The 24,633-nt window shown below is 35.6% G+C and overlaps 1 protein-coding gene across 2 annotated transcripts in view; it reads right to left on the minus strand.

The window, feature by feature from the left end:
* Positions 1-24,633, minus strand: part of WASF1 (WASP family member 1) — a 56,614-nt gene that overhangs the window by 18,281 nt on the left and 13,700 nt on the right. For both annotated transcript variants that reach the window (XM_088139360.1, XM_007432240.4), the window contains exon 2: positions 10,218-10,376. In XM_088139360.1, coding sequence (XP_087995486.1) covers positions 10,218-10,350 — 133 coding nt within the window. In that variant the 5' untranslated portion in view covers positions 10,351-10,376. The remainder of the gene's footprint in view (positions 1-10,217; positions 10,377-24,633) is intronic.

A 24,633-nucleotide genomic window follows, 5' to 3' on the forward strand; every position in this document is an offset into this window, starting at 1 on the left:
ATTGAAAGTAACAGTTTTGGGGCCCTTAGACTAACACACAGGAGAAGCTTCAATAAGCCTTTTTTATTGGAGTCCTGTGCATAGTTACAGATGTAATGCCCATTAACAGCAGCTTGCCCCAGTCCTTAAGAGCTTGTATGCTTTGTTTCATGATCCAAGAAATATCCCATTTTTCTCAATAATTATCCCAGGTGTTTTCTCAGGTGTAACAGTTAAGCATCTGGTGTCTTTTCCCACTACTACAGAGCTATAGGTGTTTACAATCTGAAACATGCACAACTGCTGTGCATTATAAATGAAAGTATGTAGAAATGTTTAAATATGTATTTACAAATGAAACAAAATGGATTCCAAAACTATTCTAATCAAAAGAAAGAATAGAATGTCCACTGCAAGATTAATGCAACCAGAAGTGCCAGAATATTACCATAGTACTAAAATGGGACTGAAGTTAGTTACTCATAATTCCACAGACATAGACAAACCAACCAACCCTCCAACCACACTGAATATCTAGCAGCTTTAAATATAATTATTTTGACTAAACCGTCAAGTATATTGCTAAAGATCCAAACAGAATTGCTGAATATTTGAAACCCTATTACAGTTTCTTTTATTTGGAATGCACAAAGATTATTTCTTTTTTATTATTATTAGCCCTTTTATTAGGCTCTTTGTGTTCATCCTCTTCCTGGTGGGCTTACTTTGTTGTAAATGACTTTTAATGATTTAGTTGGAAAGAGAATATATTTCAAAATGTTAATTTTAAGGGGCATTTTTGCTTATTGCAGATCTTCCTGTTTATATACATATCATGCACACACAGAGACAGATATTTTTAAAGCCTGCTATCTCAGGGTTAAAACCCTGTACTGTAACTCTATTCTAACATACTCGATACTCAATATTTTATATGTATATGTATGTATGTATGAGTATATACACACACACACACATACACACACACAACTTATCACTAATGTCCTCATAATACTATTTCAAAAAATGCTCACACTTTCACTTGAAGAGTCCCCCAGAGAGGTAGTACTCATAATTGCAACTCTACATTGTCTTTTACTGTGCAAAATGACCAACAGATGGAATAACTAACAGGTACTAATAAAATAAAATTCTCAACTAGGAGGCAACTATAGTCTCTGTGCCATGTATGGGACAATCCTTTTAAGGGCAGTTGAATCCGGAATTTGATATCTTCTCTGTATACCTGAAACTTCAAGAACTAATGTAGTCATGATACTCAAGATGACCATGTTAGAAACTCAATGAATAATCCATGTAGTGATATATTTCTTTCACACATGCTGGTCCTTGTTTTTGTCTCTGCACAGAAAGACTTGAATTAAATCTACAAATGCTGCTTAGAATCATACTTAATGACATTTAGAAGCCTACACAAATTGGCAGAAAATTTTCAGAAATGTTAATTCAACAGCAAGAGTGAAGAATGTTCTATTCAAGCTTCACGTAAGACCATATCCATTAATCTTAACAACAATAACAACAACAAAAAGCCTATCTGTGTGCTCAAAATAGTGTAGGTCTCTTCACTAAAAGAAAGCCAACCCAGCAGTATTTTCTAGAATGCTGTCAGGCTGTAAGGTTTTGCCTGTGGAGTCCAGAATCACCATAAGCATAGTGTTTCTTAAGTACAGGTACTAGGCATGTATAAAATGTTCTAAGCTCAGAATGTTCTGGGCTCAGAATAAAATACATTTTCTGTCTAAACTCTAATAGATTTCCTGGCACAAAACTGGAAATCAAAAGGAAAAACAAATGAAATAGAAAACTTAACCAAGCTAATAGCAAACATAATACTCACAGAGCCCTAACCTTGTTTAAGGGCAACTGTGGGATTATATTTTATTTCTTTACCTCTTTTCCTTCATTTACAAATTATTTTACCATTGACGTGATGAACAAAATCATTGCTAAGGATCAGATAATCATGAAGATCAGTTAACAAAGTAGTAGAGCGAGAGAGACTGACTGACTGACTAGAATACAAACTTTTTCCTGGACTTTTAGGGAAAGAAAAAGCTACCCATTTTTCTCTAATGTGGGGAATGGCTGCTGTAGTGCGTCAAACAATGATATGGTCAATTTTAAATAACTTGCATTGTCCTAAGTACTTTTAAAATGATGCTGATATAGGACTTACACAGTAGTAGTACATTCCAAATGAGGAGGTCGAAAAATAACTTCCTATCCTCTGCCACCAGAGAGGAGAAAGCTGAAAATGAGATGCCTTCAAGGCAAGCTTAATACAGTAGCTCAAAAATCTACATACTTAAAATGCATGTATGCATGTATGTATGTATGTATTTATCAATTAATCAATCAAATTTACATAGCTGCCCATCTCACTAAACGTGACTGGGTGGCATACAACCAACAAGAGTTAAAAACGATAAAACAACCATTAAAAACAATCAAACCTAAATAAAAACCAAGGTTGTGGGAGAATAAGAACCACCTAAACACAATGCAGCCATCTGTATAAAGTATATTTATAATAAAAGCATAAAATAGGGATGACAATTTGCACAGACATCCAGATGTTGAACTGCAACTCTAGCAGGCCCAGCCAGTCACTTCCAATCCAGTAAGGGACACAGAAGTTTAAGAATATTTGATAGGCCACAGATCACATATTTTTCATCTAATGAAAATTGTATATACATTTACTGTTTATTTCTTCACAGAACACAGTCCCACCTTAAGGAGACTACAGTGAGGAAGAAAAGATCTCTGTTTGTGGGTTTCCAATATGCCACAAATTTTCTCATTATGCCCATGTAATACTTTGCAGATATAGGATTATCCTGGAAAATGCATAATGGGACCATGTCAGAGTGATCTTGTATCCACTGTTTCCAAAGTCTTCCTTCTTTCTTTCTGACCCAAGATGCCTCACCCACAACAGCTTTAGCTGTTGCAAGGAATTTCTCTCCTATTACTATGAATGAGAGAAAATTTTTTAAAAATATGCCAGAACCCTCCCCTTTGCCCACTTTTAGCCCTGGTTGGCAAGACTTTGGAAATAATAGATCACACATGTACACAACTCTGCATATTTATTTAATGCATTTCTACCTAATTCTCAAATAATTCCCAGTATTACTTAAAAACACAACCAAAAGAGCCCTGTAAGATAATCAACAAAGATAAATACAGCTTAACTAAAAGGATGGGGAGGGAAATTCATTTAACACTAAAATGACATTAAAGCTAGTGCCAGGAAAGCATACTTTCAATATTCCACAGTCAAAGTGTCAAAGTGTCAAAGTCTTTTATTCAGGAAACTTCAATTATATCTTAGACAATAGGAGAGCTTTAGAAAGTATCTAATAAAGATGTTATAGAGGGACAATGCTTTACACGTCATAACCAATGTTCTGAATTTAGTTCAGAGGGAGACCATCTGATACAGTTTTTTTCATATAATTCAATTGATTCTATCTAGCAATAATTATTGAAAATGACTAGATTCTCTGAACCACTTTCAAGAACAAGCATTGTGTAATGTATTTCAACAACATAACAGTGGATAACTAATAACAGGTTATCAGCATCTAAGCAGCTTCTCAGTCAGTGTTTCAGGTTAGGCTAGTAAAAGATCTCCATGCCAAACTAAAATATGCTGTATGCTCTCCAGTGAAAAAGTTGAAGCAAACAGCACCTTCGGATTACAATATGTTCTGTTAGGACAGTATAGAAAAACTTATTTCATGTCAAGATTCACATTCCCTTCAGCAGTAATCTGCTGGAGGCCATGTGATGGATGAGACTGAAGCAACCAGTGGGTAGAGCCATAAAGTGAGTGGAAATATCCATTTTCTCTTTAAAGAAACAATATATCTCTGAGGAATCTTTTCCAATAACCCCTGCAGGCTGCAGGCGAGGTTCAAATACTTCTTACAATGGGTCTAAGCCGATCTCTTTGAAATTAGCCTGACAGTCACACTGCGGACCTAGGAATGCAAATTTCCCATCCTTGGTTTAGATTTAAGTGTCACACAGATTTTTAAAAGAATGGAGATAAAGATGGAGTCACTTGATATCCCATAGTATAAATATCAAAGGGCCAGTAACTTTCTCGAACCAGTCAATCACATCAGATCAAAACCAATTAAGAACATTCCTAATATCAAAATATCAGTACAAAAGCTGGTGTTATTTCTAGGAATCCTTTATTAAAAAGCAATTCATATGTCCACAGGAATTAATAGGATGCTGCTAGAAAGATAGTTAAGTCTGTTGCAAATAATGAATGTTTGTCAAAAGAAGCTAAAATTGCTGTGCATAATAATGTGCTTCTCCCACTTTACTATATGGAAAAAAGAACTGGATACTTCAAAAGCAAAATATAACTTGAATGCAGTGGAAATGGGTCCTTCATAAGTGTATATAGCAAAACAAGAAGACAATGAATCAAGAATGAATAGATGTTGAATGTGGATTGAATACAAAAATGAATGAACAGTATGAAAGAACTATGTTGAACTGGCTTGTTCACATAGAGAGAATGAATGAGGTTCAAACTACAAAACAAAATGAAGGAAGATTAAAGATTAAATGGATCAAGAGCAAGATTAAAAAGATCAAGAACAAAAGGAAGACTGAGAAAGTTATGGTTGGGTGGAATTGCTGACATCACCAAAAAGAAAGGTGAGAAGTTTAAAGAACAAAAGGTGATATAGGTAGTCCCTGTTTAGTGACTGCCCTGTGGAGTGACCATTTGTAGTTACGATGGTGATGAAAAAATAACTTTGCAACCAATCCTCACATTTATGACCCTCGCAGGTCTGTAAAACAAAGGAAAGCTGAAGTAAGATCATAAGCACAGTTGCCATTTCACTTAGTGACCATTTTGCTTAATGACTAAGTTGCCAGTACCAATTGTGGTCACTAAACGACGACTGCCTGTATATAAAGTGGTATGTGGACATGACAGAAGCAAGGATGGTTTGCAAAGATAGAAAGGTATGGAAAATAGTCAACGGTGTTGGTGTATACTGGTTTAGGTATATTTTCTTTTTTTTAACCTCACGACTTTAATGTTATTGGCTTATTGTTCTTACTCTTTTCTGTGCTCTGTGTAATGTTGCTTGTCCCAAAAGGGTTATATGGTATATATATAAAGTACATAATTAATAGGTCCATACTCTCTGCATTCTCCTAGAATATGCCACCCATCAGAAAACTGATGTAGGTTTAATTCCAAAAGTCACCCGTTGGGGAAATGGGTGGCATACAAATTTAATCATAAATAAATAAATAAAACTAGGCCTGAAGGAGACTGAAATAAGTCTAGAAAATTAATCTCATTAAATATTAATTCAAAATGGCAATTATACATGCTTGAGCAACTTCCCAGGAAGAGTTTCTTGGCTGATAATTAAAATCATGATCTTTAGTCAATGTAGGTTTCTTCAGAAGTGGTTGAATCTCTCTTTCTTTTAAGACAATTAGGACACATACACACACCAGGCAAGGAAAGTATTTATCACTGCCTGGACGCAGCCAATTAAACCCTTTCTTATTTGATGTAATAAAACCAACAGGGCAAAGATCAAAGAAAGAGATGGTAGGTCGGCTTAGCCAAATATCTTATCCATGTCCTCAACTCTGAATAACTGATATTCAACTTCAGTACCAATGCAGATAGGATATTCATTCATTCATTCACTCATTCATTGACTGAACTGTCTGAATGCTTGTAACTTGGTACCAAATACGTTACCTAATGCTTCTTGAGAGTTCCTATACACCTAAAATTTCTAGTCAGATCAGACTATTAAAATTGTAGTGACTTAATGTAAGACAGTTCAGTATTTAAATGACAAAATCACTTTCCAAAGATCAGAGATCTATATTAAATTTACATTAACTGTAAAGTGTTTAGGGATGTTTCTAACAAATATCTGCCATTTGGAAACTTGCATATGGGCAGTCCCTCAAGCAGTATGGGCTTTGTATCAAATAAAGATATGCTATAGAAGCACATCACTTTTTATTGTATCTTGGAGATCTGAGATGTTCTGAAATATCAGGCAATCTTATGACACAAGCATATTTTAATACTCAATCTACTTTTCCAGCATTGTGTTTGGGAAAAAAACAGATACCCAAAAGATATATACTAAAGCAGTTTGCTTCTTAAAAAGCATAGCAAAAATAGGAAGATATGGATACCACATCTCTTTCCTGTCAGTAACATTTTATTGCTATTTATTATTTTACACTGTTAATGACAACATGCACATTTTCTAATACATATTAAACCCAAAGTTCAAAAAGCAAATATTTTATCTTTAAAAACTAAGTAAAAAGCACAAGAAAGCATAGGAAGTTCAGACCCAATCTATAACTTAAGTATGCAAAACACCTGATATAGTATTTGTAATGGAAGAGAATAGTTATCATACATTAGAAAAGCCAGCAGTGGCAAGTAAAGCCAAACTTCCTCTAGAATATTATTCCACCAAATGCGGGCTTCAATAGAGAAACAACTCCTCCTAGTTGCTCCCCTTATTTTGTGATAGTAGGGGGACTATCAGCAATTTTCCCCATACAATTTGCATCGTATGGTTGATAGTGGCTAAAAGAGGTGGCCCGGAAGGTATCTTGGTGTCAAGCCATATAGGACTTTATAAGTTAAAATCAGCACTTTAAATTGCACCCAGGCAATCAATTCAGGGTCTGAAATAATATGTCCATAGTATCTAGCCCCAGTTAACAGATAGACTGCTGTATTTTGTACTAGCTGTAGTTTCTGAATGGGGTTTTTACAGGGAGCCCTATTACAGTGCATTGCAGTCACCTAACCAAGGGGATTTATATACATTTATGAACTTCATGAATGCATCTGGGTGGCCACTACTGGACCAGATGAGCTGTTGATATGATCTACTAAAGCTCTTTCTGTGTCTTCCTCCTTTCCTCACTATTCTGTCACCTACTCTCCTCTGCTGATTAATACTATCAATGCTGCCTCCCCAGCTATCACCGTCATTCAAGATGCACTAGTCAACAAATTAAAGCTGCATCACTTAGAAACAAAGGGTTTTTTTTACTTATGTTAGCAGCCAAATGGCCCTATTAGACACTGTCTTTGGAGCACAGAACCTCTGAAAGGTTCTAAGACCTTCCCTCTCATCTCTTCAGTGCTCTCACTAGATATGGATCCCCAGGTCACCATGTGATTTTTGCCAACGTGGTAGAAAAGAGCCATATTAAAGACATCTACCTATCCTTAACTTGCTAGCCAATATACCACCTTCTTTTAATGGCTGGCTATGCAGCTTGTTGCTAACACTGCCTATCTGGCAGTGTTGCTGGGGATCCACCTGGACTACGTGTCAAGTCTGTCTCAGGGATCTCTCAGCCTTGGCTATCCTAATGAAATCACACACAAACCTAAAGCCTGCTAAATTATCTTCTATTTCCTCTGACTCTAAGTTAATGGCTGTAGGACGTCATTTACTGAGGTTCTTCAAGAGGTTATTTCTGCATTCACAGAAACGGGTGATGTGGCTGCACACAACCTTTTCCAGAACCTTCTATATAGGCGGGGCAAGCTTTTAGGCAGGAAACATTCTGGTCTGTGCTTCTGGGTGCAGTTTCTGCCATTCTCCTCGAATTCCTATTACACTGCTGGCACAGCCCAGATAGCAGGCATGCCCACTGAATGGCTGGGAAGAAAGGCAGTTGACTCATGTGCATATACATGTGATCACTTCAAGAAGCACAGTTACAGGTAAACTACCTGTTCTTCATGGTCTCTGTACACCACACATATGGATAAGTATCCAGCTTATTGACAACAAGATGGCAGTGTTGAATTAGAAGTAGATAGTCTCAATCAGGATGCAGTAATACAGAGATCAATGATATAATTTGGTAATATACAACGGAGAAAGCTAGAGCTCTTGTTGAATACAAACAAAACCCTTACATGAGACTTAACACTTGGTGGTAAGATACGAAAATTGCCTCTGGGAGCCTCTTTGAAATCTCACCCACACAAAACCTCACCAACATGTAGAACTTTTACATGCATATCAGTTGGTAACAGTTTTATTATTCCAGAATTCTATTAATCAACAGTAGCAAGTCTGACATCATTCCCACGTTAGTGGAATATAACTACAGTGGGGCAAAAAAGTATTTAGTCAGCCACCAATTGTGCAAGTTCTCCCACTTAAAAAGATGAGAGAGGCCTGTAATTTTCATCATAGGTATACCTCAACTATGAGAGACAAAATGGGGGAAAAAATCCAGAAAATCACATTGTCTGATTTTTAAAGAATTTATTTGCAAATCATGGTGGAAAATAAGGATTTGGTCAATATCAAAAGTCATCTCAATGCTTTGTTACATATCCTTTGTTGGCAATGACAGAGGTCAAACATTTTCTGTAAGTCTTCACAAGGTTTTCACACACTGTTGCTGGTATTTTGGCCCATTCCTCCATGCAGATCTCCTCTAGAGCAGTGATGTTTTGGGGCTGTCGCTGGGCAACACGGACTTTTAACTCCCTCCAAAGGTTTTCCATGGGGTTGAGATCTGGAGACTGGCTAGGCCACTCCAGGACCTTGAAATGCTTCTTACAAAGCCACTCCTTCGTTGCCCGGGCGGTGTGTTTGGGATCATTGTCATGCTGAAAGACCCAGCCACGTTTCATCTTCAATGCCCTTGCTGATGGAAGGAGGTGTTCACTCAAAATCTCGCGATACATGGCCCCATTCATTCTTTCCTTTACACGGATCAGTCGTCCTGGTCCCTTTGCAGAAAAACAGCCCCAAAGCATGATGTTTCCACCCCCATGCTTCACAGTAGGTATGGTGTTCTTTGGATGCAACTCAGCATTCTCTCTCCTCCAAACACGATGAGTTGAGACCAAAACGTTCTACTTTGGTTTCATCTGACCATATGACATTCTCTCAATCCTCTTCTGGATTATCCAAATGCTCTCTAGCAAACTTCAGACGGGCCCAGACATGTACTGGCTTTAGCAGGGGGACACGTCTGGCACTGCAGGATTTGAGTCCCTGGCAGCATAGTGTGTTACTGATGGTAGCCTTTGTTACTTTGGTCCCAGCTCTCTGCAGGTCATTCACTAGGTCCCCCCGTGTGGTTCTGGGATTTTTGCTCACCATTCTTGTGATCATTTTGACCCCACAGGGTGAGATCTTGCATGGAGCCCCAGATCAAGGGAGATTATCAGTGGTCTTGTATGTCTTCCATTTTCTAATTATTGCTCCCACAGTTGATTTCTTCACACCAAGCTGCTTGCCTATTGCAGATTCAGTCTTCCCAGCCTGGTGCAGGTCTACAATTTTGTTCCTGGTGTCCTTCAACAGCTCTTTGGTCTTGGCCATAGTGGAGTTTGGAGTGTGACTGTTTGAGGTTGTGGACAGGTGTCTTTTATACTGATAACAAGGTCAAACAGGTGCCATTACTACAGGTAACGAGTGGAGGACAGAGAAGCCTCTTAAAGAAGTAGTTACAGGTCTGTGAGAGCCAGACATCTTGCTTGTTTGTAGGTGACCCAATACTTATTTTCCACCATGATTTGCAAATAAATTCTTTAAAAATCAGACAATGTGATTTTCTGGATTTTTTTTCTCATTTTGTCTCTCATAGTTGAGGTATACCTATGATGAAAATTACAGGCCTCTCTCATCTTTTTAAGTGGGAGAACTTGCACAATTGGTGGCTGACTAAATACTTTTTTGCCCCACTGTCTATGTTCCAGTACAATACTTTAATAGTAATTTTATTAAAGATTATAATTATAATAGTAAAAACTAATACAAACTAAAAGAAAGAATAGAAAGAAAGAGTAAAAGGTGCAGAGAGAGAGAAAAAAGGAAAGATGTAAAGAATAGAAGGAAAAAAAATAAAAGAAAGAAAAGTGCAATTCCAGTGCAATACTTTATATGCACCCAATAGTTTTTATATAAATCTTGTAAAGTCTCTGAAATGTCAGTTCTTTTATGACCATTATATTCAACAATAAAGCTACACACAGAACACTTTGTTAAATACACAGGAGGTGGGAGAATAACACATCTTAAAAAAAAATAAAGAGATGGACATGATGGAATAGGATTTGGGGTAGAGCCACTCAGATTTGGCCATATGAAATTTACCCTTAAAATTAATTAATTCTTAATAAATTAGATACTTACTTAGACTGCTTAACTGTCTTATTATATTTGCCAAGGAAATATTGGTAACACATTCCAGTTCATTCTTGATGCCTCGTGGCAGAGCTGTATGGCAAAGATATCTAGGGTCTATGTTTCTTTTTACCAGCGGCATCTTGAAATATCAAGCAGCTAACAGACCTGTGAAGAGATAGAAGAGCAAATTATAACATAGTTCAGTGTTGCTTGTTTCCAAATAAGATGTACAAAGGATGACAAACACTTGAAAATACAATTAAGGCAACTCTGAAAAGCAGGGTATTCCACAATCACATGGTTAAAATCAAGTGAGTTTTTGATTTTAAGGGAAATTAAAATAGGATGTAGTAAATATATATACTGGATTTCAAAATAAGTGGATGTTAATAAACTCAGAGCAATGATCAGAAGAATTCCGTGATATGAGAACATAATGGGAAGAAGATAAGAATTCCTAAAAAGGAAGATTTAATATAGTATTCTTAATACAACTGCAAAAAATTTCAATAGGAAGAAACAAAGAAGGACAGAAAAAACCAATATTGCTACACAAAAAGCTTAATGATGATCTGAAAACAGAAAAAGGGCACATATATGAAACAGAAAGAGGAACAGGTCACAGAGTAAGAGCATAGATTGGTAGCCTGGAATGTAGAAAGAGCATCTGGAAAGCTAAAGTTCAGAATGAGCTGATATTGACAAAGGATGCCAACCACAAATGGCTTCTTTAAATATGTTCAAAATAAAAGGAAAAAAACACCCACTATACCAGTTGTTCATTGAAGATAGGAAAATGCTAACTGATTACAAAGAATTTATATACAATTCCTATTTTGGTCCAGTTTTCTCCATACAGAAGGTAAATCAGCCAGTTGTGAAAGGGCAGGAACGAAACTTAAGATTCATAAGAAATATCTCTTTATTCTGAATGAGTTTAAATCTCCAGGGCCATAAAATTCCATCCTAGGGTACTAAAGGAATTAAATGATGGTCTAGCTGAACCATTATTAATTATATTTTAAAAATTCTGGAGAAAAGGTGAAATGGCAGATGATCTAAGGAGGGTAAATGTTGTCCTTCATTCTGGGAAATTAAACATTAATCAACCTGACATCAACATCTGAGAAAATTCTAGAGCAAATCCTAAAGTGATTGACCTTATAAACCTCCTTAAACGATTTTAAAAATTATGGAGGACCCCAAAAGAGCTTTCGTTTGTATGAGTTACATTTATCATATTAATGTAATTAATTTTATATGATTAATTTAATTAATTTTATATGATTATTAATTTAATAATTTAAAAATAATTATTAAAATGTGCTGCCACTACTGCTTCTCATGGTTGTTTGATGGAACTTTAATACTGTATTATTTTTCAACATAGGCTGGCAAATAATTTTGATTTTGCAGACCCCTGGGATGGTCTTGGGGGATCCCCAGGGATACTAGGACCACACTTTAAGAAACACTCTTATAAACAGTGCAGTATTTACTAGAAATTGCCATAGATTTGTAAAGAGCAAGTGTTGCCAGATTAACGGTTTTGATCAGGTAACTTCCTTAGTAAATTGGGGAATGCCATGGAAACAATATATTTTAATTTCATCAACGCACTGATGAAGCATCATATGACATTTTGATTAGTAAGTTAATTGAGGGTTGGATGGCATGACAAATAAGCGAATACATAGCTGGTTTGAAAATGGCAAAAGAATGATCATCAATAGTTCCTTATCAAACTGGAATGAGGTATTAAGTGGGATGCCATAAGAGAGCCAGTGCGATGTAGTGGTTAAAATGTTGGATTAGGACCTGGAAGACAAGAGTCAAGTTTATCCTCAGCCATGGAAATGGAAGCTCACTGGAAGACTTTCAGCCAGTCACTCTCTCTCAGACAAGTGTATCTCATGGGAATATTGTTTTGAGGATAAAAAAGGGAGATCCTGGAATAGTAACTGATTGCAAACTGAATATGAGCCAACATTATGAAGAGTCTTAAAAACAGGCAAGTATAATTTTAGGTGGCATCAAAGAAATATAATTTTCAAATCATGAGAAATAAACTTTCCATTTTATTCTGCTTTGGTAAGACTATTATGGAACACTATAGTTTAAGAGGATTCAGACAAGGAAAGTGAGGATGACAAGAAACTAAATCCTATGAGGAGAGACTGAAGGAGCTGGATATGTTTAGCATTCAGAGGAGAAAAATTGAGGGCGAACGAAATAACACTCTTCAAATAATTAAAAGGATATCATGCAGAAGGTTAAGAACTGTTTTTCATTATTCTACATTGTAAAACATGAAATAATGGATTTAGCTATCATGAAGACAGATTCCAGCTGAATGCTAGGAAAAAGAAAACCTTTCTAACACAAAAGAAATTGGCAATAGAACTCACTACCTAGATAAATGGTGAGCTTCTCTTCATTGGATCTGTTCAAATGAAGGCCAGACAGTCATCTGTCAGAGATGCTTTAATTTGGATTTCTGCATTGAGCAATGCATTGGACTTAACCACCTAAATGGCTCATTTTAACTGTAAGATTCTAAATAACTATGCAATTTCTTAAATAAAAAGTGAAAAATATAGAGAATAATTTTCCCACCCTATGGTTGCTCAGAGATAGCACAAAATATATGGAAAAGAAACTATAAATCAATGGCAGAAAACCTGCTATAAAAACAGATATTCTGGATATAGCGCTTAACGTTTCCACTTAAAACTATTAGATAGCACATAGTGATAAATGTAGATTACAATTTATCATGATTAACTGTAAACATATTCACACTAGCTCCAATGCTTCTGTGAGAAGATCCTGGGTGGTAACATGAGATTAAGTTCTCATCTCTATTGACAAATTAAGAATCTGAAATCATGCTGAATTCAAGTGTTAATTTGCTGACCTTTTAACAAAAATATGTGGAATTATACTATAAAAAAAAATCTCTTCTCACCCCCTATGGGTGGTATGTGTCTTCTTCAATCTAGGGTCCTCGACCAGAGGGCTGGGAGTTTGAAGGTTCTGCGCGGTATCTTAGCTGTTCCTAGCACTGCACTCTGGACAGAGGGCACTGATGTTTGTATATATACTTGTATATATGTATATGTATTCATGTGTATGTGTATCATTTCTATACTAGAGGACTGGAAAATACTCAATTTAATGCCAGTTTTTAGGTGGGATTCAGATACTTGCACACTGAGGGTTTGATATCTGTTTTAAGTACAGTAGCAAAAATATATAATGATAAATATGTAGAAGGGACAAATTTAATCCTATCTATGATAAGTAAAATTCCTATTCCCTGGACTGTGAAAACATCCACCCATTCAACATCATGCTATCAGTTTTTTTGGCCTCACCCAGCCCATCACGATACCCAGACATCATTGTGGGAAACCTCAGACTCTCCTAATACAAATTACATGATGCTCTGCATCTCCTGATAACTTCACCTACCTACAGACATTAAACGGCACCGAGGACAAGATGGTAAATTCTTTTTAAAAATTCACTCACTACTATCCATTAACAATCAACTCTGCAAGTAGAAATGGAACTACTATAGAAAAGTGCCCTAACTCTTAACTCTCAGAGGTAATCTTCTGTGGTATGATACTATGGTCAATGATATCAAAAACAACTGGGAGATCAAGCAAGAATAGCAAGGCTGCATTCCCATTATTCTTCTCCCAAGAAAAGTCACAACAAAGGTCTGGATAAAGGGCTGACAATGTTGTTTCGGGCTAAAAAACAGATCTCCACCTAAACGGAAATGGCTCTAGAAAAGCAGTTACTGCCACCACATTTTCAAATATCTTCTCCATAATGGGTAATGGGCCACTAGTAGATGAGTACAGAGCAAGATTTTTCAGGAAGGACTACATGACCATCAAATAGTTGAATTTCATAAATTATTGGACACCATCATTTGACTGGGGAAACCAAACCTATTTAGTATCTGCCTGGAACTATCTTTTCCCAGTCCAGTTTTGACCTGAAAAAGAAATGCTAACTGTAGATGCATGGACTCTGATTTATAAGGCCAACACAGCATACAAGATTGATCAAAGCAGACATCAAAGTGTTATGCCTGTAATTTACCAGAACAGTTATATTTAATAAGGAGCATCTCAACAGTAAAAAAACCCCAAAAAACAATTTATTAAAGATATAATTATATTCTCAGAATATAAATATAATTTTTAAAATCTACAATCTCCTGTTTCAGAATACCTTGCTGTTCAATTTCAAAACTATTTCATACTGCAATTTTAAATTACATTTACAGTGTTCATTTCAAATGTATTCTAGAATATATGTTTTCTATAAAAATCCATAAAAACACAGTGTAGTACATGTCATTTAGTTAATCAAAAAGCTGAGCATTTATTAATCTTAGTAAGCATCACCAATCACCATGATGCTATAAAACATGCTGGCATTGCACAAATGAATTAGAATTCAAAATACAATATTCTTCTTTAACAAGAGGGCTACTTTTCTGAAGGCTGCAGAGAGGAAATACTCATCCTTATGATGAGAATGTCTTCAGAAACTTGAAAGCAATCCACAGAATGATGATTCCTCTGGTCACTCATAAATCTGTGTGTGTGTGTGTGTGTGTGTGTGTGTGTGTGTATGCTTGTATACCTGTGAGTCAGTCTTGACTCCTAGCCACTGCCTGGATAAGTTCACGTAGTTTTCTTGGCAACATTTTCAGAAGTGATTTGCCCTTGTGTCCTTCCTAGGGCTGAGAGAGGGGGACTGGCCCAAGGTCATCTGGCTGACTTTGTGCCTAAGGCAGGACTAGAATTCACAATCTCCTGGTTTCTAGCTTGGTGCCTTCATCTATTATACCAGTCTGGCTCCCAATTTCTAAATCTACACTAACATATATGCAAAATGAACAGTTATGATCAGAGTTCACAATCAATCAATCAATCAATCAGGGAAAATAAGACAGTAAGCTCATGGCATTAGCCTACTGTGGCATTTAAATGGGAAACTAGAAGCTAATGAAATAATAAATTAAATCAGATGCTTAAAATAGAATGAGTGATATCATGAAGGTATTATACATTTTCTGATTATTCCAAGAATGATTCATACTACTACTTCAGACTTATTTGATAAATCAATATAAAATTGTACAATTTACTTGATTAAAGCTTTTCAGCCAATTTTTCCCTTTCTTATACAAAGCCAGAAGTGGTTAACTTTTCATTACATTTCAGGAAAGCAGCTGTTCTGAAAATTAGAATTATTTATACTATTCTATTATACTGCTTCCAAAGTAGTTAATTTAATAAGCCAAATATTTTTAAATCTGATAATTAGCAACAAAAATGTTTTGATTTAATAATTGTGAAGTATGAAATATTGATTTATGTGTTGCCATTATCTTGTGATCAGTTTCCAATGGAAGGTTGTACGGCTTTATATAGCTTTAAATGGCTTCATATGGCATCTGTTACAGTACAGAAAATCAGGAAATGTTTAGAGTGCCACTAAAAAATTCATTGTTTTGGTTGTAGTGATGTGGTGAAGATAGCTAGTATGCAGAATAATTTATAGCCATTTTGCTATTATTGTCATCACATGAAATATGTGCGTGCATATTTTCCAAGAAAAAAACATCTGAAGATGAATTTGAGACATAATAGATACCCAAATAACCAAGGAATAGTGGATGTCGTTGACATTTTTAATTTAAATAAAATCAAGAGTGACAGAATTGCTGCCATTTATTTACAACTCTGTCATCTGTTATTTTATTTCATGGACAAAACTGTAAAAGCTTGATATAACTGAATAATTTATGGATATTGTACTATTGCTCAGCAAATTGGGAGTATTTGGACGGGGGGGGGGGGAATCAAGGTAGGAACACCTGTCTCCATTTTTTTTATTTTTTAGCAACTGAGGAATACTTAGCTCATTTTTTTTTAATATTTTAGCAAATGAAGTTCTTCTCATCTCCCTAAAGATAGGAATAATAAGACTCTTGTTTTTCAACAGAGCTTCAGTGGCTATGGAATGGATTCCTACTAGGGTTCAGTAAACTTGCATGCTATTATGAGCACCTTAAATACTTACGTGTTCTCTGCAGCTTTCTCACAAGAGATGTTTTAGTTTACTACTATTTTTGAGATAACAATTATATGTCAGTTTTACTTTGGGGACAATATTGCTAAATTGTTTTATTGCTGGTTTTTATTAATGGCTTAAGATGCTGTAATTCTATGTTTTTAGACATTTTTTGAAAGCTACTTTGGGTTGTTTTTACTTTTTGAGTAATATAAAACTTTTTGAGATACTGAAAAACATAAAAAAATAATTAAGGATGAATTCATCATCCAAGTGCTTATCCTTATATATAGCAAAATTAACCTTCTTTTAAAAACAGTTTTTTAAAACTCCATTTTTATTTGGAAAATGAATCCACCTGTATATCCATCTCGGTGAGAACTGGGCATTCTTAAGTAAACAAAGAATGTTAAGGACAGGTGGGAATTTAAAAAACAACAACTGCTTATTCGTTTTTGTGTGTAACCATACTAACATCATTATCATGATCATAGACAAGAAATAGCATCAAGGCAAATTTCCCAAAATAATAAAAAATATGTTAAAACACTTAAGGTTTCAGCTGTAATCTCATACACATTTACATGGGAATAAGAACTATTGAATTCAGTGTAGAGAGGCATACATTTGCAAAGAAAAATAGTTTTAAAATGCATCTAATATGTAGAATGAAGACTAATTTATTTCAATATGTTTTAATGACCATATCAATCAATCAATATGCAAACCTATTTTAAAAATTATGTATATTTTAAAAACAGTTTTCACTGAGTTAAATACCTTGATTTAAATCATTCTATTCTTTTATGTTCTTTTGAAACAAACCTACCCAACCCTTTAATTTTCTACTATTATTTTATTAAAATAGTATATTATATATATATTAAAAATTTATGCCAGTTTTTCCCATCTTGGTTCCTTCCTGATAGGTTGAATGGAAAGTTGATTTAAACCTCTACATGGGACTCAGAATAGCTTTTACAGTATAAACCAAAATGAAATCAGAGAATGCATGCTCCTTACAGAACTCAGTAGGGGATGGGGGAGAAAGAAGACCAATTGATTGATTGATTGATTGATTGATTGATTAAGCTGCCCATCTCCCCCAGAGGGTGACTCTGGGCAGCTCACAGTTAGAGTATAAAAATGCTACTGACTTTAAAAAAACCAAGTACAGTGCATAAACCACACTTTATGCATTGTACTTGATTTTTTTGTTTTAAAATCTGGGTAAACCACTATACACTCAATAGCATCTTTGCACAGATAACTATTTTATCACTTCCACATAGCAAATCACATTTGGAGAGTGAATGGGAGAGTGTCCATTGCCTATTTGTTGAAATAACAGATTTTTGGATTTCTTGGAAAAGAGGTAGCTAGTTTTGCTGTGCATATTAGTAGTTGGGTTTTCTGGGCTTTGGGAGATCAATACTGAGGTATTCTGCTGATGTTTCACTTATGCTTTTATATCTTATCTTTTTTATGATATAAACTACTGGGAGTCATTTTGAAACAAACCACCAAAACGCTGCACATATACAATGCGTATGACAAAGATAGACATGTGTGCATTTGTGGATTTCCCATAAAACTAATTGCCGTTGTAGTAGCTATTGCATAACCAAACTGAAAAGCTAATAATGTTGGATGTTGAATTCCAGATAAGTGATAATTTCTATAAAAGCATTTGTCATTTAGCTCAGCTCCTCCCTTTAAGATGATATTGTCATACAAAATAGCATATCTAATGGGAGGATATACATGGAAATAATGCAGGACCATCTTAATTACCCAACGAGGCAGGGGCAGCAGTTCATGGACAGATTAACAGACAATAAAGGAGCGTATCTCCTGATGCTGCTCGGGTGCCTAATGCAAAAGTGCTTATGAAAATCAGTCATTAAGAACTTACAGCACGAAGAAAAAGAACAAGCAAAACCACAGGAGTGGCTAAGTCACATCTGCACCACACAACTATGCTAATGCTTATTTCTTTATCAGTTGCTGATGGTGGAAAATAACCAAGACAAAGCAAAGATGGGTCTCTATGAGAAAATGTTCCACAACTGCCTGAACCATCTAAGCAGAATATTCTAAAGCCACAACAGCATTAGCAGAAAATCTGAGTTTCTTTTCAGAATCTACGTCCAGGTGTACTTCAATTTTAATTAATTCTTAAAGTTCAATATAGCAATTACATAGTAATTAAATGCAGAAATATGTATCTATCAAATAACAGAAATGCACTAATACCGCGCTTCCATCTTAACCTAGTCATCAAAAGCCAATCCCCAAATTTGTTGTTATTTTTCATGGATGAAAAACTGAAATAAAGATATTTTTTGAAAAATCTAAAGATAACAGGAAGAAGCCTTTAACAATAAAGGATGATGTGCTTTTGAAACAAACTCTAGAGCTGTGGAGCCTAAGAACTGCATACATGTCACTCCAGAACCTGATAGAAAAATGCATCTCTCTCTTAGACAACCAGAGAAATCAAAATCACATCTATGCTTTGCACCAGACTTAGCTCAACTGAGTAGTTCTTTCACAGACATTTAGCAACTATTATTACTTTTTCAACAGATTATTTATGAAAGGCACCCACTTTAAACAGATTTTATTTTTAGAGTTTAAGTTAATTTCATTTTGCTTCCAAACATTTCCTTTTCTTTGATTATGAGATCCTGGGGATGGGTATTTAGAAATACTGAAACTACTGTTAATTTATGAAACAGAACCAGATTTTAATTAAATAATTAAACAAACAAACAAGAGAGTTTTCTTTTTTAAAATCAATAAATTAAATGAAATGAGAAATTAAATTAGATGAAATGTTCTAGAATTGCACAGCACATAGCAAGAAAGTTAACTGTATTAAATACAGATTGCATAATAAATCAGCTGACTTGTATAAAATCTGGATTATTAAATTAATCCAAGATAGCTAAATGCCATTAACATAGAACTAAAAGAATAACAGACATCTGCAGCATAGGTCAAAAGATTAAACTTTATGTGTGTGTGAAAAGTAAGTCTGGGCCATCAAATGTAAGCTCTTTCTGAAAGATGGTTCTGCATTTGCAAATAACGGATAAAAAATTGAAAACAGCAAGTTTAGAATCCTGTACAGGTAGTCACTTGGTTAAGAATACCTGGTTTACAGACGACTCATAGTTAAGAACAAAGCCTATTGTAGCAAAATTTGAGTTAAATACACAATGGTTCGAGTTAATTACACAATACTACTTATACAGTATGATACAATAATACTGTTCCGGCTTACGTACAAATTCAATTTAAGGACAGACCCTGGGAATGGAACTCATTCTTAAACTGGGGACTGCCTGTATCTAAATTCAAAATCTACTGCAGGAAATCCATGATTCAGTTATGTAATAGAACTGAATTCCAACATACATATTGTTGAGAGATACTGCTTCTCGTTTTCAAGTTTGTATTCATAATATACAGTACCTGACTAATTGTATAACATGGCTGATCATTATTTTTTAGAATGTGACAAGTATTAAAGTATAAAAGTATATCTAAATACTTTCCCCCCCGTAATTAAATTTCCCTGTAGTAATACTGCAGCTTAAGAAATCAAGAACCTGTTGTCAAACATGCATATGTTGTCACATTGTTCGATTTGTTTTTACAATTAAAACACTTGTATTAGATGGCATTAGCTATTATGACTATATCCCTTTTTCATCATCATTCAATTATCAATTATTTCTGAATACTGTAAACTTCTGAATATATATGGATTATATTTCACAGTGCAATTTCTGAAAATGCAAGAGAAGATCCACAATAAAATGGTGCAGTGATACCCCAGAGCCTAAGAAAATTTTTCCTGTTCAGGGCTTTAGCCAGCCAGAAACCAAAGTCCTGAGGCTTGCAAAAGAATTGGAATGAAAGAAGAAAGCAGTACCTTTCTTTTTCATACTATCTAGAAATGTCCTATTGTTTTATGTACTACCAAACTGCTCAGGTTCAGGGCTAGCTTTTATCTTCAAACTTTTAGAGATAGAAGCAGGGAACTGGCTAGAAAATGAAAAAAGAAAATTTGCCATTTTTAGTTTTTTCCCCACTTGAAACTTTCTTTTACATTTACCAACATGGTATTTTAAAACACATGACACAGATACGCCTCATTTCTCATCCCGCCTTCTTCTAATGTATTGCAGATTAGCATGTTCCTCAATAATAGCAAGCCATCAGGCAGCACCCTTCCTCCTGCTTTTTCAAGCACGTTATGCCAAAATAGAAAGAGCAGTCTGGGACTGCCAAGGAGAATCCTGCGTTGCAACCAAGGGTCTGGCTGCTGCTACTGGTGTGTATTCTGGGATGACCCAGTCGCTTTTGTCCTGGGTTCAGTCTGGGCTCTTCTCCTTGGACTGGGCACTTCCACTTCAAAGAGATCTCTTCACTATGAAATACCATTATTGTGGACAGTGCTTTCCTTCATCTTTGGATCATGCAGGCTAGGGAGCACAAATGTTTGCTTGGTACCCAAGAGCTTCAATTAGTCTATGACTGCAGTGTGAAGGTGGGCTGCCAAGGTCCAGCCATCAGAGTCCTGTTCTTGCTGGAATTCACTCAGGGCTGGGATTCACCTGGAATCAAGGGTAGAATTTGGCTCAGCATAACTGGCTCAATCATGTTTTATTCCGTCAACAACACAAACCCTTGAATTACATATAAAACATTTCGCAGTCAAGCCATTCTGCACACTCCTAGTCAGGGCTCATATCTGGTTATAGGAAGGGCTATTTCACATTTTAAAAAATCACTCCCCCCAAATTAATAACAGACTGGGGTCTCTCAACTGAAAAGCAGAGAAGAAAAGTTTAACAGTCCCCCCAGCTCAGGTTTTCAGATTCCTAGGCAAACTTTAACACACAAACATATGTCACGTATGTATTTGGGCCCAATCAACTGTACAGCTGAGCAATTTTTTTAAAAGCAGCAAATAAGATACATTAGCATTCACTTAACATGGCAAGCTTATACATTTTTCACCTTTTCTAATTTGTAGGTAAGGTTCTTCGTATTTTGTACAAAGAATCTGTAGCTTCTTTTTTTCTAATATTAATGGACGTCACAATTATAGATCTGTATGTGAAAAACAGTTGAAATTAATTACACAGTTGTCAAGTGCAGACCTTGCAGTATATTTGCTATATTCATAAATTTACCTTTCACAGACATATGACAAGAATTCATATCACCATAAACTGTACAGTATTTGAAGTAAATAATTAATAGTGGATTAACTGACAAAGCTCCAGATGTAAGTGCTGTGTCAAAAGTCTATATAAAATGCAATTCATTTTCCATGTAAATGATATGAAAATTATGTATTTGATTTGACACATAGGAGAGAGAAGTTTCAGATAAAACAGAATAATTCACGAGCTATACAGCTGCGGGCTTAACTCCTAACAGCCACAATTACACACTATTTCATCAAGAGTATGTATACAAAATATATAAAACACTGCTAAAACCTTGTATGTGGTATCTGTGCCTCCGTATAGCATTTATTTAAAGAATATTTATTTGAAAACTAAATTATTATGTAACATGAAGTTACAAACAAGTTTAAAGTAAAACCAAAAATATTAGGTAAGGATGACAAGTAGGACATTATTTGACATATAATTTTAAAGGCAACTTTAAAATTATACACATCTCTCTCTCTTTTGAACTTGTTGGAATTCACTAAAAATGGTCAAAGGCCTTCCTGTTTAAAGTTCTGGAAAATATAAACTTTGGAGAGGATTTTATTAAATGGGTAAGATCAATTTATACGCCACAAAAAACACAAGTAATTGTTAATGGAGATCTAACAAAACCTTGTAAGATACAAAAACGAACAAGACAGGGATGCCCATTGTCTCCTCTCTTGTTTATTTTAGTTCCTGAAATATTGTACAGAGATGTAAGACAAGATGAGAAAATTGTGGGAGTAAAGTTTAAAAAAGAAACCTATCAGTTAAGAGCATTTGCAAATGATTTGGTGTTGGTTTTGGAGGATCCTTTAAAGGGAACTGAAACATTAATGGGAAAATTAAAAGAATTTGGTACATTAGTGGGCTGTAAGATTAACAAACAGAAGACAAAGATGTTAACAAAAAACATGAAAATAGAGGATCAAACAGAATTGATGAAGAAAATGGGTTTAAGATTGAGAAAAAAAAGTAAAATACCTGAGTATCACCATGACAAATATGAATTGTATGTTATTTCAAAATAATTATGTTAAGACATGGAATGAAGTTTAAAAAGACTTAAGACAGGAGAAATTACAATTGTCATTGTTAGGGAGAATTTCTGTTATAAAAATAAATGTTTTGCCTAGAGTGATGTTTCTGCTTGAGACAATACTAGTTTTGACAACTGATGCACCATTTAAACAGTGGCAAAAAGATATATCTAAGCTTGTATGGCAAAGGAAAAAACCATGAGTTAAATATAAGGTGCTACAAGATGCAAAGGAAAGAGGAGGACTGGGTTTACCTGATTTGAAATTGTATTTTGGAGCTTGCTGTTTGGTTTGGATGAGAGTGGTATTGCTGAAAAATAGTGCATGACCTGGGGAAGAAAGCTCACGTGGCCAGCAGCAGCCTTGTGATGGGCCAGGCTGGGCACACCTTGTCAGCAGTGGGAGCGGAAGATGGCAAAGGTCAGCTAGGGTGGTGGAGTGCTGGGCAGCAGGGGGCCAAAAGGGCATAGTTGGGGGGGAGATAGGCGGGTGGGGGGAGTTGAAGCATTCCTATGGTCATAAGTGCAGACCGACTGCCAAGTGCCCGAATTTTGATCATGTGATTGTGGGGGCGCTGCAACAGCCATAACTTCAGGGACCGGTTGTAATTCCCTTTGTTCAGTGCTGGTGTAACTTCGAATGGTCACTGAACAAATGGTCATAAGTCAAGGACTACCTGTACTTCAAAATCTATGTTGGAAATGGGAACAATAAGAAGGGTCATTTATCGTACTTGATGGATGTACAAAAAAGCTAGAAGATTTTGGGTTCAAATGCATACACTGATTCAGAGGATTTAAAGATTAATATACAACTGAAACCAGAACGTTTCCTCTTGGGATTGATGGATAAACAGTTGGAAAAAAGCCATGGAACTTTGTTTTTATATGTGATATAAAACAAGATTATTGTATGTACAAAGATGGAAAGTTTTGAGAATACCTACAATGGAGGAATGGTTGGTGAAGATGATAGAACTTGCTGAGATGGCCAGATTGACCTGTTTGATTACAGAAAAAACAATATCTACGTTTATTGCTGACAGGAAACCCTTCACGGACTTCATGGGAAAAAAATGAGCTTATGATCTATGTTCTGATTATTTGATAGGATAGATTATAGAAAGAAAAGAGTCATGATGTAACTTTAGAGAAAGAGGTAAATCTATAATTGTATTTATAACTGCTGTAAAGAAGTTCAGAAGCCACTTCTTTATATTTCTTCTATTTTTCTTCTACCTTTTTTTTTTGCACTTTAGCTTTCTCTTTTATTTCTTCCTTTTTCTTTTTTCCTTCTTTATTTTAGCCTGTATTAATTTTTACTCATTTTTAAAACTTTCAATAAAATTATATCAAAAGAAATTCACTAAAATTATATTAAGTATTTAGTGGTTAAATTCTCTATCAGCTATCTTTTCAATCTTTTTATAACCACATTTATCTCTATATAAATACACCTGGTATTTATCTTATTTACTTTAGATGCTACCTTTCTGTTTGAAGTGAAAACTCAATGAGACTTTAAAGTTTAAAACTGCAATGGTTCTCCCTCCTCCATGGCCTGTTCCAGCCAGTGTTGGAGGGCAGAGAGGTCCAACCCTAGGCCTCTTTGTGTGTGGTACCTTAGGATTGGAGTCTCTGTCTGCTCCTCTTTAAAGTCTACGTGAAACCACTGAATGAGTTCATTCAGCGGCATGGGGTGCAGGATATCAATATGCTGATGATATCCAGTTATATATCTCCATCCCAAGTTTGGCAGGCAATGCTGTTCAGGTGTTGACACAGAGCCTGGAGGCTGTGAGGGGATGGGGAGTTACCAGCTCTGACTCAATCCTAGCAAAACAGAGTGTTGGAGGGGGGTTGCCCCTAAATCTGGAGAGATGTCACCTTTGATTCTCGATGGGGTAGCACTCTGCTAACCAGAGCTGGTGCACAATTTGGGGGTCCTTTTGGACTTGCAACTCCTATTTGAGGAGGATGCGGCAGCTGGCATGCCACCCATATTCACTCCAACAGGTAAACCTTCTCAGTTTCAAGA

Source organism: Python bivittatus, unplaced genomic scaffold (assembly GCF_059951505.1).
Source record: "Python bivittatus isolate LINGU-HERP-01145 unplaced genomic scaffold, Pbiv_v1 ctg000020_np1212, whole genome shotgun sequence".
Taxonomy (NCBI): domain Eukaryota; kingdom Metazoa; phylum Chordata; class Lepidosauria; order Squamata; family Pythonidae; genus Python; species Python bivittatus.